Here is a 19888-nt window from a genome sequence, read left to right on the forward strand (position 1 = left end):
TATAATAATTCACTATTACTATAAAGAAGAATGAAATATTTAGGATTTTAATGACTTGGATGACTTTTAGACATTTTGTGAACATGAAAAGTAGAGTTTTATATGTATAACTGAGTATAAACTTACACTTTCTAACATACTAAATATGCCCGTCAGTCCTAATTATGTTATTTTTCAACTTGTCCTCAGAGTTTTCCAACTCTGTCCATAATATTTGCCTTATTATGATTTTTGAAATAACATGTTTGTTAGTTTGCAAAAGATGTAGGTGGCATGTTATTGTTTCCTTTATTTTGTCCTATGAACTCTTGAAAACCATAGTTTTTTGGTTTTAGGTCTGCAATATCAATTGAGTTGGCTTCATTTTGTGTTTTTAAGAGCATTGGCTGAACGTCTGTGATTCCTTCCCCATTTAAAGTGCTATTGCATGTGTAAATAGAAATATCTAAAAATGTAGTTTGTGACAGTAGCCATAGCTAGGTTAGTACATTCTTTACTGTTAAATATTAAATGTGAACCATACTTCTGGTCATTCCTAAATGAATTATTACTAAAATTTTGTCTAAACACTGAATTTGTATGAGTTATTTCTCTCTTCCTGAACCCTACAAATGAGAAACACTTTTATTCTTTTGTAGATCAGTTAGAAAAGGATAGTATTGTTTTATAATTCTTGTACTAGAATTGGAAGACACAGAATTGAAATACATGCAATTTTCCTACCACTGTTTATTTTTAAAAGTTCTCATATTTGCATGCTGTTTCATACTTTGACATTTTTCCTTCATTTCCAGAGTGTTCACTTAGGTTGTATGGCTCATCTCTGACTAAGTTTGCTCTGAAAAGTAGTGATGTGAATATAGATATAAAATTTCCTCCCAAGGTAAGTAATTAGAAAAGAACCTTTCCCGTGTAGTTCTTATTTAGTAGTTAGTGTTTTTTATTATCTTTTTAGAGAAGATATAGGGGAATATAAAACTCTGGCTTGAAGAATGTTACCGTGATGATTTAACAGTGCTTTTGGAAAGTACTTTTTAGGTGTTAGGCATAGATAGTATTAAAGAAAGATGAGACAGAAAATAAGGAAGAAGAGGATGGCATTAAAAAAAAAGAGAAAGGAAAAATGCTTGTGTTTGACTGTGTTGAACAGTTATTGCTTATGGTAAGCAGCATAGAAAGAGGAAAGAATTTAGAAATCATAGCCTGTGTTCAAATCTTGGCTGCAATGAGCAAGTTCGTTGACCTTCTTGAACTTCAGTTCTTAATTTCCAAGATAGGAATAATAACTTTTATATTAAATATGGTGATATATACCATATATTTTTGTATAGTGCCTGGTACATTATGGGTACTTTTAGTAAGTAGTGGCTGGGGCTTCCCTGGTGGCTCAGAGGTTAAAGCATCTGCGTGCAGTGCAGGAGACCTGGGTTTGATCCCTGGGTTGGGAAGATCCCCTGGAGAAGGAAATGGCCCACTCCAGTATTCTTGCCTGGAAAATCCAATGGACAGAGGAGCCTGGTAGGCTATACCCTACAAGGTAGCAAAGAGGCGGACACGACTGAGCGACTTCACGTAAGAGCCATTAGCAAAATACCAGTGTTGCTTAGCATTGCTAACATTGCTTACTTACTGATACACCAAACATTTAAAATAATTAGTTGACATTTTTTGTGTTTTGAATTTTTTTAATAATAAGTTTATGCTCAAGGAGGTTTGATTTGGGTGAAAGTTTTTTGATGTTTGATTTCTAGTCTGAATCAGCTGTTAACTTTTTTTTAAATAGCAGCAAAGAACACATTTAAGGTAAATATTTGACATGGTTGTTATTTAAAGTAGTATTTTAATCTAAGCCTTTTATCCATGCTGCCAGTTGTCAATATCTTTAAATTTCTTACCTCAACAACTTTTCTTTAGAAATCATGTGGTAATTTCCTTTTCATTTGTTTTGATACGAAATTGCAGACTTTTGTCACTCTAAGAACTCATTAATTCTAGGAGTATTGCTAGAATAATAGCAGTACATGATTTGTTAGATTCTACTTCCATGAATAAGATCTCTTAATATAAAAGTAAAACACTATTCTGTTTTCATTATTTTAAAATGCAAAGCATTATTTTACTTGCGTTTAATGAATGATCTCTAAAGTTTTGCAACTTGAAGTTTAAAATTAGTATATTGGTTTAATTTGAAACTTTTTTTTAGATGAATCATCCAGATCTTCTGATACAAGTGCTTGGAATTTTAAAAAAAAGTGGTGAGTTTTACAAGTTGCTTTCTAAAGAAAGTTCTCTAAAGATATATGCATTGTGCTGTATATATATGGCTATTTAAGTTAAACTAAAACTGCTAGCATGTTTGAGTCATTGATTAAATACAGATATATCCATATACATACATATATTTAATAGGTTACTAGAACATTTACATGTTGGTTAGATAAAAAACATCATATTTAAAATCGATACATTAAAAACTATTGCCTTTTGGGTAATTTTAAAATTTTACCTTTGAATATTATGGACAGTTCTTGTGTAGAAGGAGACAGAAAACCTACAGTCATTAGATTGTTGACAAAGGAAGATTTAGGGAGAGACTTGGGGAAAAATACGTGTATGCATTGAGTAAATATGTTTTTTACCCCACTTAAACAATATTAACCGTTTATAGTACCTCAACCAAATTATACCTAATAAGTTTTTCATATGTGGCCCTTCTGTCTGGATTAATTTTTATGTAAAAATGACATTCATATAGGTAAAAATACTTTTTAAATAAAAATTGTGAAAGTTACAACTTTTTCAAAGTAAATCCCAGATCATGTAGTACAATCTGGACTACTATTCTCTTGGTTTTATTTGCTGCTTTTCTTGTTATAAAGTAAATGCTCAAGAGCTTAGAATATGAAGCCAGACTTTCCATACTCAAATTTTAGTTTTCAAAGTACCACTTACAGGTTGTGTGTCCTTTGACAAATTACTGAAGTGTTAATGCTTCAGTTTTCTCATCTGTAAAATGGCAGTAATTTAGTATCTTTTTGATAAAAAAGTTGTTTATGAGGATGAAATGGATTAAGCCATAGCTTAGAAAAGTGCCCAGTATACAATAACTTCTTATTAAATTGCTGCTGCTGTCGTCGTTATTATTATTCCTATTATGATCCTAAATTTTATGAATCAAAATTACCTGTCAAAAATATTTGCATTTTGACTTAGCAGAGATAGCTTATTGACTTTAGCCATACCTTCTTATTGGCTGTAGTGTCAGTTCTAAACCTCTTTTCCTCTCTCTGTCTGCCCTGTCAGCTCTCCATTATTTATCAGCTTTTTGGCCATTTTTCAGGGAAATTTTTAAGGAATTATTTTGGTTCAATTTAACCTGGGAAGGGAATTTAATATTTTCTTTTGTAATAAATAGCTAACTCTCATTGTGCAAAAGCTCTATAGCATATTGTTGATAAGAACTTTTACCTTTTTAGACTCACTGCAACTCACTGTCAACCTAGGAAAAATATTTAAAATACATGTTTCCGCTGAAATACATGAATAGTATATCTTAAGTCACATAGCATAGGTTTTCAAGATTTAGTCTGATTGATTGATTATTCCCTCCTTTATATGCCCTCTGTGTTCTTTCAGGACCTCTATCCTGTTATCTACAAGATTTATTTGTTTATATGTTTGTTTTCCAAATTCCTGATCTTTGTATTTATTCATTGTCATATCCACCATTCATAATACAATTCCTGATATATGGCTCTTCAGCACATTTGTTTTGAATAAATTAATTCCAACAAGTACTACTAAGAGATTTTCTTTAAACTTCAAATGAGATAATGTTAATCCATCTATTTTTGTTTAGATTAGATATTTTATGGTGTGGAGCCTACCTTGGAGATGTAGAGAAAGACTTCAGAGTGGAAGTGTGCTTCACCTGTTAGTCCTTCCTTAGGAGCTTTGATTGGGCAGAACCATATATTAACAGCAAATGAGGCCAGTAGAGTTAGCCTTTTACTGCCATGGATAATTTAAAAGAACTATATTGTCAAAGCATTGTAGGTTCTCATTTCGTGACTCCTGTGGAAGTAGCCTTCAGAAGTAAGTGATGTCCTCCTCTGTTTACTATATGAAGGTTTAACAACTTCGACTAGATTGTATACGTACTTAGAAATATTCAAACTTTTAGGGATGTTAAAACCTTTCTTCTTAAGGTAATTACAGTGTTCTGATAGTACTTGGGATTCTGCCTGTCTGTGGTTTGTGATAATACAGCAGATGGCATCAAGAGAGAGAAGAGATTCTGTTGGGTTGACACTCAATACAAGAGCAAGATAATACATAATCATCTTATGGATTATCCACAGAAGCACTGAGAGTGATTTTTAGAAGGAGGCTATTACATGTTTACCATAGAGTAAACATTTGAGAGTTGCTGACATTAGCTTACCTGTTTTATTTTTTTTTCCTTATTAGTATTATATGTAGATGTGGAATCTGATTTTCACGCTAAAGTTCCTGTTGTGGTGTGCAAAGATCGGAAAAGGTTGGTAACAGTGAAGAGAAAATAAAGTTGTTGGGTTTTTTTTTTTTTGAAATAACAGCAACCAAGTATGCAGTGAGTATTTCTAAGAGAGAACATTTTTGTTTTAGATTTCTCCTTGGATTAACTTAATTAAGCTAGTTTCTATTTATTAAAAATAGCAAGCTTACTACAAGCTTTTGAACAAGAAATGAGTTACCAGAGAGTTGGAAATAAAGCGTTCTAATGCAAAACTTTTCATTTGTTTATTCACCCAACAATATTGAGCACTTACTGTATGTTAGATACTGCTTTGCTTTCAAGCTTTTGCTTTCTTACTTTTATTTCAAAGTAAGAAATAGTCTTTCTTGTCAAGGAGTTCACTGACTATTAGAATTTAGTTTTTAGTTCACTGAAATTGAGGTGTCATTGGAGATGACTTTCTATTCAGATATTTATAGGATGGAGACAGCAACATACCTTTGATAAAGGAAACTAAAATAATCCTATTTGAGACCAATGTGGGAGAGATGGAAACAGTACAGAAGTAATAAAGGGTTCTTTTATTGATTATTTATCATTATTTCTTGTATTTTAAGATTACTTTGCTTTCTTATTCAAAACTAGAAAGATCTATGAAGATCTAGTTCAACTTCCTTATTTTCTAAATTTGAAAATTGAGATCTAGAGTGAGTAAGTGATTTGTCCAAATTCAAATTATTCAGGGGAAAGTTAGAATTGGAATAGAGGTATTAACGATTTCCAGTGCTTTTTCTACCACATTGTATTAAATTGCCTTTGTGACAACCTCAGTCACATTCTCCCTGCCACCAAAATGTTTCTGCTATAATTTTGTTTAAGGTATCTCTTATTTTCACTTAAATATAAGCATTACTTGTGGATTAATAGATAAAGTCTTTCTAATCTCTAATCTGGAAATAGCCTAACAATAAAATCTTAAAAGTTGGATAGTAAAAATTAGATTTAAGAAGTATAGCTAGTTCAGTATTTCATATTTTGTTTTTATTATGTGCAATGCAAAAAGAATGGACTAGGAAGATATGTTGAATTGTTTAACATTGATGTGATCAGTGTCTTTCCCTCATATAAATCAAATTTTGATGAATCATAATGCAACTTTTGAGATTAATTTTTCATGATCTTAAGTACTAATTACTTAAGATTATTTTTTTCTGAAGTATAAATGAACAAATAAAACATCTTTAATTTATATGGAACTCTAGTGATGGAAATGATACATAGTTTTTCAGTTAGCTGTAAGTTTATTAAAATATTTGTTTTCTATTATGACTTCTTAGGTGTTAACTATGGATACCTGGAAAGTATAGCCACAGGATTTGAAATATTCTGGTTTTTAAGGTATTAGTACAGTAAAATTTGTTTCTTTTTCATTCACAGTGGTTTACTTTGTAGAGTGAGTGCAGGAAATGATATGGCATGCCTCACTACTGATTTGCTTGCTGCTCTTGGCAAAATGGAACCTGTCTTTACTCCCTTGGTGTTAGCCTTTCGCTATTGGGCTAAGGTATGTGGAACAGAAGGGAAAAGTACCTAATATTTAGATAACTCAGGCTTTTTCTTACACTAATATATAACGTAAATCATAGTATTGTGGGGACAAAATAGTATCTGTGCTGGACAGAAAGTGGTATGGCAGGTTCTGATAATGGAATAAAAATAACATCTCACAGTCATGTAGAGTTATTTATAGATTTTAGGTTTTTGATTATTATAGTTCATTCTCTTTTATGCCATGTAGAAATATTCTCATATATCTAGACTCAGGTTTTCACTCTTACTGTAAGTTAAAGTTGGAAGGTTGTAAGATATGGTTGTGCAAGTTAAGATTCTTATGTTTGCATGTTTTTTTCCAATCTCTGTCTTAGAATATTATTCTCTTTCCTCTTAAATTGTTGATAACCTGCTGCAGTTTTTGAATGGGAAACTGCTAAGATTTAGGTATCTGAGTTTCCTAAATTAGAATTAACTTATATTATTAAAGGCTGTGGTTCCCGCTCTGCTCCCCCTTTCTACCCTTGAAGGTAGCAAGGAGTGGTAATTACCAGTATCAGTCCAAATGACAGGAGAGACAAATTTTGGCTTTTTTGTATACTATTCGTCAGTACAGTATTCATGAAGTTGCTCAGTCATGTCCAACTCTTTGTGACCCCATGGACTGTAGCCCACCAGGCTCCTCCATTCATTGAATTTTCTAGGCAAGAGTACTGGAGTGGGTTGCCATTTCCTTCTCTAGGGGATCTTCCTGACCTGGGGATTGAACCCTAGACGCTTTACCGTCTGAGCCACCAGGGAATCCCACTTGTTAGACTGCTGCTGCTGCTGTCGCTTCAGTCGTGTCCGACTCTGTGCGACCCCATAGACGGCAGACCACCAGGCTCCCCCGTCCCTGGGATTCACCAGGCAAGAACACTGGAGTGGGTTGCCATTTCCTTCTCCAATGCATGAAAGTGAAAAGTGAAAGTGAAGTCACTCAGTCGTGTCCGACTCTTAGCGGCCCCTTGGACCGCAGCCTACCAGGCTCCTCCGTCCATGGGATTTTCCAGGCAAGAGTCCTGGAGTGGGCTGCCATTGCCTTCTCTGACTTGTTAGACTAGTGATGAGTAAATTCTCTGTCTTACACAAAGAAGATGAATTAAAGGGATAATGGAGTAGTGATAACTTGAGAACAAAAACAGACAGAGGATTCTTTTTAAATATTTTGCCTCAACTTTTAATTGGAGGAATCTCCCCATAGTTGGCGCAGAACCAGCTGAGTGGAACAGCTTAAAAAAATAAGAAACCATCAGAAGCCTAAAGTTGGGGTGTCTTCATATGTAAGGCCTTTGTGTTTGTTATTCCCTTTATCTAAAATGTTCTAACCCCCACATATCCCTGGGTTAGGAAAATCCCCTGGAGAAGGGAATGGCTACCCACTCCAGTATTCTGGCCTGAAGAATTCCATGGACAGAGGAGCCTGGCAGGCTATATAGTCCATGGGGTTGCAAAGAGTGGGACATGACTGAGCGACTTTCACTTTTTTCACATATCCAGAATGGTTCACTCTCTTACTTTTTTTCAAGTTTCTCCTCAAATTTCATCTTACCAGAGTTTCCTGGCCCACCCTGTGTAAAATAGCATTGTCTCCATCACTGTCTCTGCCTTTTCATTTTTTTATTTTGTTCATATCATTTCTTACTACCTGCCATAAGTATATTCAGGTACTATTTATAATCTGTTTTCTTCTGTGAAATTATAAGTACTGTGAGGATAGGAATTTTAGTCTGTTTCATTTATTCATGGCTGGTCCCAATGCTTCTCATTTTCCTGTGCCAGCTCAGAGTAGGCATTAATAAATATTTGTTGAATACATGAACTAGTTCTTCAAAAAGATTTTTAACCCTTGGAGTGACTGGGAGAGGTGAACCAGTCTAAATAAAATATAAGCAAGTGAAATATATGGAAGATACCATTGTAACAAAAGCTAATATACTGTGACCATGTAGGGTTTATTTCAGGAATATAACAATAGTTTAATCTCAGGAAATCTGGTAACATAATGTATTGTATTAACAGTTTGAAGTGGAACTAACATAGATGCTGATAAGGCATATTCTTCCTTAAAAAAAATTCTTGAGTAAACTAGAAATGGAACTTAATGACTATTTTCTAAAACCCCAAACAAAACAGAAGCAAACACCATCAAAAAGGTGAATTGCTCAAGCCATATGTGTTCAAATAAGGAATGTTACAGAGATGTTCACCAGTGATGTTATACATTGTTTTGGAGATATAAAAAAAAAAATGCAGCGAGGAAAGAAGACAAAGTAATGAATGTAAATACTGGAAAAACAAAATGTTCTTTTTGCTAACGATATGATTGTACACCTAGAAAACCCGGGTTAAAAACTACTAGAATTTGTGACGACTAAATACAATATAAACATATAAAAACCAGTAGCTTTTCTCTGTCATAAAAATAACCTTATAGAATAGACACAGGGAACAATATTACCTTCATGACAGTGATACAAATTATAAAATACTAAGGAATAAATTTAATTAGAAGGGTACAAGAAGAGAATTATTGAATGGTGAAAACAAACTCTCAGCAAATATATATATATTTATTTATTTATTTATTTTCAAATTTATTTATTGAGAAAACATTTGTTAAATGCTTCCTATGTGCTACATACTGTTCTTAGGTGCTGGAAACATCTAACAGGATGAACTGAGTCCTTCTGTCATGAAGCTTACATACTTGTGGAAGAATCAGACAGTAGACAAATATATAAATAACACAATATGTGGTAGAATTTAGTGCCATTAAAATGAGATGATGTGTTAAGAGTGTGACATTTCATTGGATGGCGGGGAAGTCTCTTTGAGGATATGATATATAAACTCAGACCAGTGTAACTAGCCACTTGAACATCTGAGGGAGTAGCATCCAAGGGATAGCTCATACAAAGCCTTAAAGGTGAGAATGAACTCTTGAGAAGCAGAACAAGGCAAGAGTGGCTGGAATGAAGCGAGTAAGAGTGAAAGTTGTAGCGGATGAGGTTAGGCAGACCCTTGTAGTAGTAAGGAATTTGTATTTAATTGCAGTGGGAAGGCATCAGATGAGTTTTGTAAGCAGTGTGTGACTTGATGTGATTTATGTTTGGAGAAGATATTTCTGGGGTAAAGAGTAGTAATGGGGAACCAAGTGAACAGGATTTTGTGGTAGATTAGCTGGAGAAGATAATGACCTGTGTTAGGTTAGTGGATATAAGATCATGGCATTTGGTCCCATCACTGCATGGCAAATAGATGGGGAAATGATGGAAACAGTGACAGACTTTATTTTTGGGGGCTCCAAAATCACTGCAGATGGTGACTGCAGCCATGAAATTAAAAGACACTTGCTCCTTGGAAGAAAAGTTACGATCAACCTAGACAGCATATTAAAAAGCAGAGACATTTCTTTGCCAACAGAGGTCCGTCTAGTCAAAGCTTTGGTTTTTCCATTAGTCATGTATGGATGTGAGATTTGGACTATAAAGAAAGCTGAGTGCCGAAGAACTGATGCTTTTGAACTGTGGTGTTGGAGAAGACTCTTGAGAATCCCTTGGACTGCAAGGAGATCCAACCAGTCCATCCTAAATGAAGTCAGTCCTGAATATTCATTGGAAGGACTGATGCTGAAGCTGAAACTCCAATACTTTGGCCACCTGATGCGAAGAACTGACTCATTGGAAAAGACACTGATGCTAGGAAGGATGGAAGGCAGGAGGAGAAGGGGACGACAAAGGAGGAGATGGTTGGATGGCATCACCGTCTCAATGGACATGAGTTTGCGTAAACTCCAGGAGTTGGTGATGGACAGGGAAGCCTGGCGTGCTGCAGTCCATGGGGTCGTAAAGAGTCAGACACGACTGAGTGACTGAACTGAACTGAGACAGATTTGGGATAAGTGTTATTAGTCGGACTTGCAGAGGTAAATGACGTAGGAGTTGAGGGAAATGCTGAGTAAATTTTTGGAAAATGCAAAAAGATACTAAGTTTTTGGATAGAGAGATGGGATCCCTGAAATGTAAAATCTTGTTAAATTAATTTTCAAGTGTACAGTAGTTTAAATTAGAATCACCAAGAATTTTGTAAAAAATTATAAGATAATACTTTAACTTAGTTTGAAAGAATAAATGTTTGAGAGTAGCCAAAATAATTCAGAAAAAGAAAACTAGTGGAGGAAGATGTATTTTACCTTATAAAACTGCTTTAGTCAAATATATACCATTGGCATAGGGATAGACAAATAGATCTGTGAAAGAGAATAGAAAGCCCAGAAGTAAATCCTAGTGTAAATGAAATTTTAGTCTATGAAAAAATAAAATATTTCATATCAGTGAGAAAACAATGGTTTATTTAATAAATGGTGCTGTCACAACTGTATCTTTCTTGAAGAAAATAGTGTTGGACCCTTAGCACACTAAATGCAAAAATAAATTTCACTTAAATGAAAATTCAGAATTTTAGAAGAAAATTTATATATATATACACGCTATAAAACCTGTGGATTGGAGAAATCTTTTCACCGTGGTAGGAAACCTAGAAACTATAAGCATCTTTAACTATATAAACATTAGTATATTTTATAGGATAAAAGTACCATAAATAATGCCAAAGCAGATTAGGAAAGATAACATTTTTCAAATGTATATAACATATATAAAGGGTTATTATCTGTAATGTAAAAAAAACACATACAAATTGATATGTATTGTTGAAAACAGAAAAACTAGCAAAAGATTTAATTGTTCAGAAAAGAGCAATTTACTAACTCAAATTGTTAGTAAATACATGAAAATTTGCATAACCTCGTAGCATCAAGGAAATGCAAATTGAAGTAACTATTAGATATTACATCTTACCCATCCTGTTGACAAATTTTTTTGAAAGTGATAACACCTATACACCTGAAACAAACACAACTTTGTAATTCAACTATATTTTAATTAAAAAGTGGTAGCACCTAGTGTTGGAAACCATGTGTATACATTCTTGTTACAGATGAAAAGAGAAAATTTTACACTGATTCTGGAAAACAGTATTATAGTATCTGTTTTCCAGATACTATATATCTGGAAATATATCACATTTTAAAATCCAGCAAACACTTTTCTGGTAATATAGCACATAGAAATGAGCACCAGCACTCAGGAAAATGTAGAAGGATAAATACTACAGTATTGTTTTAAAGTGGCAAAAACTGGGAACAAAATGTAAAAGTCCTTGGGTGGGGGAACTATTGAATAACCATCCAGACCATAGTCTATAATTTAATCATTTTAAAAGATACATTAGACATATGCTCATTGACTAAGGGGCTTCCCAGGTGGCTCCGTGGTGATGAATCTGCCTGCCAACCCAGGAGACGTAGGAGACACAGTTCAATCCCTGGGTTGGGAATATCCCCTGGAGGAGAAAATGGCAACCCACTCCAGTATTCTTGCCTGGGAAATGTCATGAACAGAGGAGCCTGGCAGGCTATATTCCATAGGGTCTCTCTTGAAAAGAGCTGAACATGACGTAGCAACTGAGCACACAATTGGCTAACAAGAGCTTTATTGGTGCATTGTTAAGGAAGAATTGTAATATACAGAGATAAATCTGTAATACACAATTTTAGTAAAACAGTGACAGAAATGATAAAATCTTCCCTGTATTTATATAGAAAATTGGAATATATGTATATTTGTGTATGGTTCAGTATAGAAAAAGGCATGGAAGAGTACATAGAAGATTGTTAACATTGAGACAGAAGTGGGAAATATGAAAATAATATTTTTAAAAGATGTCCACAGTAAAAGCACTATGGGTGATACAATTTCATTTAACTAAAAGATATATGTCTCCATATGCAATGAGGAAATGAGTTAATACCAATTTATAAATCAGGGTGGTGTGATTTCAAGTCATTCCTTATATTTTTCATTATTTGAACTTTTAACAGTGATTATGGAATGAAATAAAAGCTACTTTTATTTTAAGGAGAACAGAAGGAAAGTTAAATGGTGGTTCTTTTTTCCCCTCTTGATTTTGCAGTTGTGCTATATTGACTCCCAAACTGATGGTGGAATCCCTTCTTACTGTTTTGCATTAATGGTGATGTTTTTTCTACAACAAAGAAAACCCCCTCTTCTTCCTTGCTTACTTGGAAGTTGGGTAAGCATGAGTTTGTAACATATATGTGTATGTATGTATGTATGTAGTTTGCTCTTGCAGAGTCCTCTGTTCATACATTTAAAGCTGGATTTCTGGTTTGTCTGTTTGTCCATCTTGGTTTTTTCTTTTAATAATTTCTCGCTACCAATCTGGAATGCCTTTTTATACAGATTGAAGGCTTTGACCCAAAAAGAATGGATGACTTTCAGCTGAAGGGCATAGTAGAAGAGAAGTTTGTGAAGTGGGAATATAATTCAAGTAGTGCAACTGAGAGAAACTCAATTGCTGAAGAAAACAAAGCTAAGGCAGACCAACCAAAAGATAATACCAAGAAGACAGAAACAACCAACCAAAGTAATGCCAGGAAGGAAAAATATGGCAAAGTAAGCTTTTTTTGTTTTTGCTTTTGGCTTTTCTATCTGTAGAATTTGTGATGCCTTTGATTAAAACTATTTTAATAGTAGATTGACTGACTGACCTTAAGTAAGCCTCTTGGCCTCATTTTCCTCATCTGTAAAGTGAGGGGTTGATCTGGTTTAGTTTTTCAGTACCAAGATTCCTTAATGAATTCATACCTCATTTTGAAAGACTTGTATTGTTTGAATCATATCAAGGTAATTCTTTGTATCCTTTTCATTTAGATAGAAAAATTTTCCTTCAGAGATGGGCTGTGACCAAAACTGTAGTATATGATTATACTGAGTATGTTGCCAGATTGGTGGATAAATGAAGACCTTATGCTTCTTTAGAGGGTGGCTTGCTTATTTAATCATTCAGCATTCATTTATTAAGGACCAGCTATGTGCTGGCATTATCTTGAGTGCTAGATAACCCAAGATGAATATTCATGGATTATGTCCTCTAAAAGTGTGTAGTCTTCTGAAGCAGACAGACATGTTATTACAAAAACAACATTACAGATATCATTGCTCTAGCTATACTGAATTGTATGTAGTTCCCTAAACTCATATTCAAGTCTTCCACTTTCCTAGACTACCTTCTACCCTTTCCTCAAACCATCAGTGCTCCCAGCTAATGATTTTGCTTATTATTATTTCTCTAAGAAAACTGAAGCAATGAAAAGAGAACTTCCCATTTCTACCACCAGCTTCCACTCTCTGCACTCACATATTCTGCCTTGCTGCCTACTTTCATAAAGGAACTTCCCCTGTTGCTGTCTGAAGTCATTTTCTTAACTTGTATATTTAGTCTCATCTCTTCTTGTCTATTTCAGAACATTGCCCTAGCAATTCTATCCTAGGTTGCCAGTTGTTCATTCTCTATTGAATCATGCATGCTTTTATTTCTCCCACTTGAAAGAAAAATCTTGCTACCACTTCCCTTCCCAGCTATTTCCTTGCTCTCTTGTGAAGAAAACCTTCTTGAAAGAATTGTTTATGTATGCTATTTCCCAGTTTCTCTGTCTCCTCGTAATTCACTCCACTCAGGCTTTGATCCCCATCAGTCTACCAAAACTTGTATCATCAGTGTCCTCTGCATGGCCAAATCCAATAGTCATTTCTTAATTTTTATCTTTTTTTATTTGTCAGCAGCATTTGCCAGTTGATCATTTCCTTCTCTAAAAAATTTCTTAACTTGACTTTCAGGATATCACACCCATGACTGGTTATTTCTTCTCAGTCTCTTTGTTGGTTCCTCCTTTCCTCTCCAATCACTTTAATGTCCTCGATCCCCCTTTTTTTCTGTGTCTGCACTCCCTTGATGGTCTCATTCAATCCCATGGATTACTTCTCTCTTTCATACTCCATACCAAGTCTATCAGGAAATCCTGTCATCTCTACTTCAAAATAAATACACAGTTTGGCCACCTCCCCTGTTACCATCCTGATCCTAGCCATATGATCTTTGGCCTGAATTACTACCACAGCCTCATAAGTTTCCTTGAATTTACCCTTCCTTCCCCATTTTATAGTCTGTTCTCAACACAACAATCAGAATTGTTCTTCTAAAACTTAAGTCAGATCATGCCCTTCTCCTTCCCTACCCTCCAGTTGCCCCTCATTTAATTTAGAATAAAGGCCAAAGAGTTCTTACTGATTAGCTCTGTTTCCTTCTCTCGCTGCCACACTAGTTTTCTTTTTAAAACTATTTACACTCTTACTTTATCCTACTTTAGTGTTGCTCTGTTTCCTGTTCTTAGAATACTTTTTCTTCCTTTTCAAATCAAACCTTCTCAACATGTCCTATCCTGACCACTCTTTTTTAACACTGCAATCTCCTGCTTCCATATCCCATCTCCTTTACTAAACATGCTCAACTTTTTATTTCCACAGCACTTTTCTTCTAATTTACTGTGTAATTTACTTATTAAATTTGTTGTTTATTATCTTCTTCTCCTAGAATGTCAACTCCATTAAGGCAAAAAAAGTTGGTTTTTTTTCACGGGTATATCCCCAGTGCATGGCACATAGTAGGCACTCAGTGAATAGTTGTAGAATGGAATGAGTGAATGACTGTTTTATGCTTTTATATACCTTACTGGTCACTTTTAGCCAGCATTCATCTAGCTAATTGCTTTAGAATTCAGAAGCTGCCTTTTCTGTTAAGACCCCTCTGATTTAGAGGCCCATTTTAGCTTATAGCCTTTACTGTAAATGTTAAATGGTCTCTTCCTCTCCTAATGGTCTGTGAAATAGGACCTCACTTGTTTGAGTGGCAGTATGCAGTAATGATTAGCAGCATGGACCCACGTGGTCCAGATTCACATCCAACTTCATAGTTGTTGAATTAATATTTATGTGTACATTTAGAAGAGTGAGTGATGCATGGTTTACATGGGAGCTCCTGTTATTTTTTTTATCCCCAGCACAGTGCTATGGACTTAGTGGGTTCTAAAATGTTTGTTGAATGAAAGAATTAGCTTTTGAAAACCCTGGGCCTTTACATAGATTTTATAAGTAATTTCTGTAATGGAAGAGTTACACTAGTTGCTACACAGTGGTTAGCAATCTTGGCTGCACAGGAGAATCACTTAGGAAGGAAGCTTTAAAAATCTCTGTCCATTAAGTCACAGTCTTGGAAAGGGTATGGGAGATGGGAATGGGGGTCAAACTAAAATTAGTGAATTTTAGTGCTCTCAGTGTGATTCTAATGTGCAGCCAAGGTTGAGAATCACTGGTTTAGTGGAAAGAACACAAAATTCTAGGAGTCAGTAATCTGGGACACTGTTCGCAGCTGTGCCACAAATTGCTTTTTGGCAACTGACCCCTTTATGCCTCAGTTTTTGAAAAGGTGATCCATCTCTAAGGTCTTTTTAAGCTGAAAATTAAGTGATTCTATAGTTTTGTGAAGCTTAAAGGTAATTTTTCTTTTCTAGTCTCCTTTAACATTGGAAACACCAAATCGGGTGTCCCTGGGACAGTTATGGTTAGAGCTGCTAAAATTTTACACACTGGATTTTGCTTTGGAGGAATATGTCATATGTGTTCGAATAAAAGATATTTTAACAAGAGAAAACAAAAACTGGCCTAAAAGGCGGATAGCCATTGAAGGTGAGATGATATGTTATATTTCATTTGGAGAATTTTTGTGTGTGTGCTACTTATTATCTATTTCTTAAAAAAAAATTATTTGTTTTTGGCTGTGCTAGTTCTCCATTGCCATGTACAGGCTTTGTCTAGCTGTGGCAAGTGGGGGCTGCTCTTTGTTGGGGTGCGAGGCTGTGGCTTTTCTTGTTGGGGAGTGTGGGGGTCTAGGCATGCAGGCTTCAGCAGCTGCAGCTCACAGGCTCTCGCGACACTGGCTCAGTAGGGGTGGTGCAGGGACCTAGTTGCTCCACGGCATGTGGGATCTTCCTGGCCAGGGATTGAACGCGGTCCCCTGCCTCGGCAGATAAATTCTTAACCACTAGACAATCAGGGACGCCCCCCATCATCTGTTTCTAAAGTAGTAGTATAAATTTTATCACTTCACCTGTAGCACTATATGCCACCAGGTTGTCACTAAATATTTTGGATAAATTCTTTATTAAGTCCACGATAGCTTTATAGGATTAATGCTTATTTGAAAATTTCCAATCTGTAAATATTATAATGGCTGGGGTTATTAGCTTATTTACATGCCTTTATTTTTAATTGTAAAAAATTTCAAAATATAGAAAAATAGAATAGCTATATAAATAAATAAGATAGCTTTGAACAGATTTGTGCCATAAAATTATGTTAAAGTATAATTTTCAAACTCAGTTTTTCATTGTCTTGTAAAGTACCTCACCTGTTAAATGTGGCTAAGCTAAAGGAAAGAAGAGCAATTGATACTGACAAATAAGCTTTCATATGAAATCTCAAGAACATTAAGATAGAAATTAATAGTAAATATTAACAAATAGTAAAGAATATTAATAATATGGCTTCCAAATTCTTAATAAAAAATTTAAATTCTACAACATTTTGCTCAGCTTTTATAGATAGGAAATTGAATTTCTGTCATCATTTTATTATTAGTCTGTTTAGACTGCACATTCTTCTGTTCCCTTCATCCTCTGTATGGCTTATCTACTGTCAGTTGGACCTACAGATATTCTCATAACTCACATCTTTTACTCTCCTACGTATGGTAAATACTTCTGAAGTCTGCAACCATCATAATTTCTCTGCCTTTTTCTCCCCTAGAAAAGGGAAAGAGGCTAGGTAAAGCTTTTTAAAGCCTATGGATTTCGATAACAGTAAAAAAAAAAAAAAAAAAGTAACAGATGCGCCAATCTTAATAATATGAAGCCTAGCCTATTATTAATCCTTTTACTTAATGATCTTCAGTAGTGGAGAAAATGTGTATTGTTTTTTGGTTGGCATCATTCTTTTTTCCCGGGGCATATTTGTATTAAGGCTTATAAAATCCAAACACCCATAAACATTTTGAGAATTCTGTTCTGTGCTCCTAGTAATGAGGATTCAGTTGTCACAAGCATTTTCAGCATAGACATTTTAGACTGGATCAGAATTTAAATTTTGGTTTAATCTTTACTTTTGGGTTTCTGCTTTTCTTTCTATTATTTCTCTTTCTTTCTGTCTTTAATTTTCTAATTATTACTGAAGTTAATCTTAAAATAAGCATAACTTGAAGCCTTGAGAGTTTTACATTGTATGTTATTTGTTTAAATTGCAAAGAGTATATAACTAAAGAATACTATGACAAGACATGAAAATTATTAATAAAATAAGTCCTGGAGCTTGAAAAATTTCACTCAAAGACTACAGTGAAACATGTTAGTATAGCTTTTTCTACCAATTTCATCACTGCAATTTTGTAATTACTGAGTTGGCCTCCTCAGCCATTCTGTCATTAAGTACTTTATTTTATTCTTTTCTCTTTTTTTTTTAGTTTTTTATTTTATGATAGAAACAGAAGAAAGACATTGCTTTTTCATTTCTAGTTAGGAACTCTCAGTGGGAGTTTACATTTAGAAAAATTAGGGGGGAAACCTACTCTGCTGACAATGTAGCTGTTCATATAAGCTTGGAAATGTAGTTTGTTAGTAAATACTTAGCTACTGACCATTTTCTTTTTTACTAGATCCATTTTCAATCAAGAGAAATGTTGCACGGAGCTTAAACAGCCAGCTTGTCTATGAATATGTTGTGGAGAGATTCAGGGCAGCTTATCGGTACTTTGCCTGTCCTCAGAAGAAGGGTGGAAATAAATCTACAGTGGATTCCATGAAAAAAGAGAAGGGGAAAATAAGCAATAAGAAACCAGTGAAGACTGAAACTATGGCATCCAATTGTTGCACTCTACTTGGGGAAAGCACCGAAAAAGTAAATGCAGGAAGAGGTCAACCTGATAAATATGATGAAATGGAATGTACATCACAGCGATGTATTACTGAAGCTGATAATTTGTTGGTAAATGAACTAGATTTGGCTGAACATGGACAGGAATCTTCATCTCTTTCTACCAGTGAAAACAGTGAATTAGAGCCCAAATCAATTAAAAATCAAGATGTTTTAGCACCTTCAGAAACTTGTTTTAAAAAGGATTTCAGCCAGTATAATTGCATTGATTATAAATCCCCTGAACCAGGTGAATCTGCTGGTACAGACTGTAGGTCAAATTTAGAAACAGAAAGTTCACATCAGATTGTGTGCACTGACACATCTGCTACCTCTTGCAACTGCAAAGCTACAGAAGATGCTTCTGACCCTAATGACGATGATAACCACCCCATCCAGGAGTTATATTATGTGTTTGATAAGTTCATTTTAACCTCTGGCAAGGTAGGATACAGTTTGTAAACACTCTGTAAGATTTTGTGGTGGTTGTATGACTCTGTATTTATGGTTTTTAGATTCAGAAATGTAAAAATAGCTTCTGTGATGTTAGACTTGTTTTGGAATGGTATTTTGGTATATATATATATATTTACTTTTTGTGTATTTGCCTTATAAGAATGTACATGAAACACTGAAAAGCACTCTTTTTCTGATTGGTGTGCTTAACTTTCTCATATATGAAAGGATTTGTTACAGATGTGTTACAAAAGTGAGTTTGGTAAAGGCAGCATATATTTTAAGTTTTGTTGCTTTTTTATAGGTGTGATTATATTTCCTTCTACAAAGGAGAACACAGTGTAAACTTTAATAGTATTTTAAAGTTTTTTTGATGAGGCTCAGGAGCTGTTATATAAACTTAACTTAAGATAGTTGAGTTAAAACTATGTAAGGTCAGGAACCAAAAAAAAAAAAATAATAATTCAGAACCAGTCTGCCACTCAGTGTCTGCCACTGAGCTTCTCTTTGGATTTTGGCACATTTCTCATGAGTCTTTAACTTTTCTACTTTTAAAGTGGGGTAGTCTGAACTGTTAACTTGATGAATTACAGAAAATAAGCTACTTTGTAACAGAAAATAATTACTTTGTGAATAAAAGTTTTAGCTAAGTTTTACATTGCTTCAAGTGCAGGGTATGTAACTGAACACATTATCAGCACCTAGTATGGAAAAATGACTATACAGATAGTGTATTAATCAAGTAGAATACAAAAACCCGAGAAGTCATCAGGTTTTATTGTTTGACCAATAGTTATTTATTAACAAGCTTTAAAAATTTTAACCTAATGACTAAACTGTATATTTTAATCCTTTTTAAGGATACTCTGCCCCATTTTGTTTAGGTGTAGTATTTAGGGCATAATGGACTGTTAAAAAGATGAAAGAAAAAAAAAAAAAAAAAAATGAAAGAAATGGAAGATTTTTAGAAGAGCCTCTTAATAATATAACTGCAGCTTACATTTCTTATACTTTTTTTTTCCTGGAAACTTATCTTAGGGTAACTATTTCTCCAATTTTATTTCTCTCTGTATTTATCTATAGCACAGTTCTAGAGTTTTCTGGTAAATATGTCATATTTATAAAGGTTTTAAAGCTGATAAAAATTTCTGTGGCACTAGGAGCACAGTATTCTCACAAATAGAAATTTCTGTGTGTATTTGGCTAGGTAAATGTCCAGACTAATCCTGGAGAAAGAAGCTAAGTTCCTAAGCATATTACAATAAAGAAAAGAGTAGTGCTCTTCCTTAATCATATATTTTTTTTTCCTCCAAGCTTGAATTTTTATTGTTTTGGTTACCTGTCTGGTAGTCCATTGGAATACATTTAAAATGGTATTGACAGGGTTTGAAAGTTAAGT

At 34.4% G+C, this 19888-nt stretch overlaps 1 protein-coding gene across 9 annotated transcripts in view; it reads left to right on the forward strand.

Moving 5' to 3' along the window:
* Positions 1-19888, forward strand: part of TUT4 (terminal uridylyl transferase 4) — a 129983-nt gene that overhangs the window by 63137 nt on the left and 46958 nt on the right. For all 9 annotated transcript variants that reach the window (XM_043878795.1, XM_043878790.1, XM_043878798.1 and 6 more), the window contains exons 6-13: positions 795-883; positions 2204-2255; positions 4471-4540; positions 5936-6062; positions 12125-12244; positions 12415-12627; positions 15582-15756; positions 17777-18477. In XM_043878795.1, the coding sequence (XP_043734730.1) occupies positions 795-883; positions 2204-2255; positions 4471-4540; positions 5936-6062; positions 12125-12244; positions 12415-12627; positions 15582-15756; positions 17777-18477 (1547 nt within the window). The remainder of the gene's footprint in view (positions 1-794; positions 884-2203; positions 2256-4470; positions 4541-5935; positions 6063-12124; positions 12245-12414; positions 12628-15581; positions 15757-17776; positions 18478-19888) is intronic.

The sequence above is a fragment of the Cervus elaphus genome, chromosome 20 (genome assembly GCF_910594005.1).
Source record: "Cervus elaphus chromosome 20, mCerEla1.1, whole genome shotgun sequence".
NCBI classification, from domain to species: domain Eukaryota; kingdom Metazoa; phylum Chordata; class Mammalia; order Artiodactyla; family Cervidae; genus Cervus; species Cervus elaphus.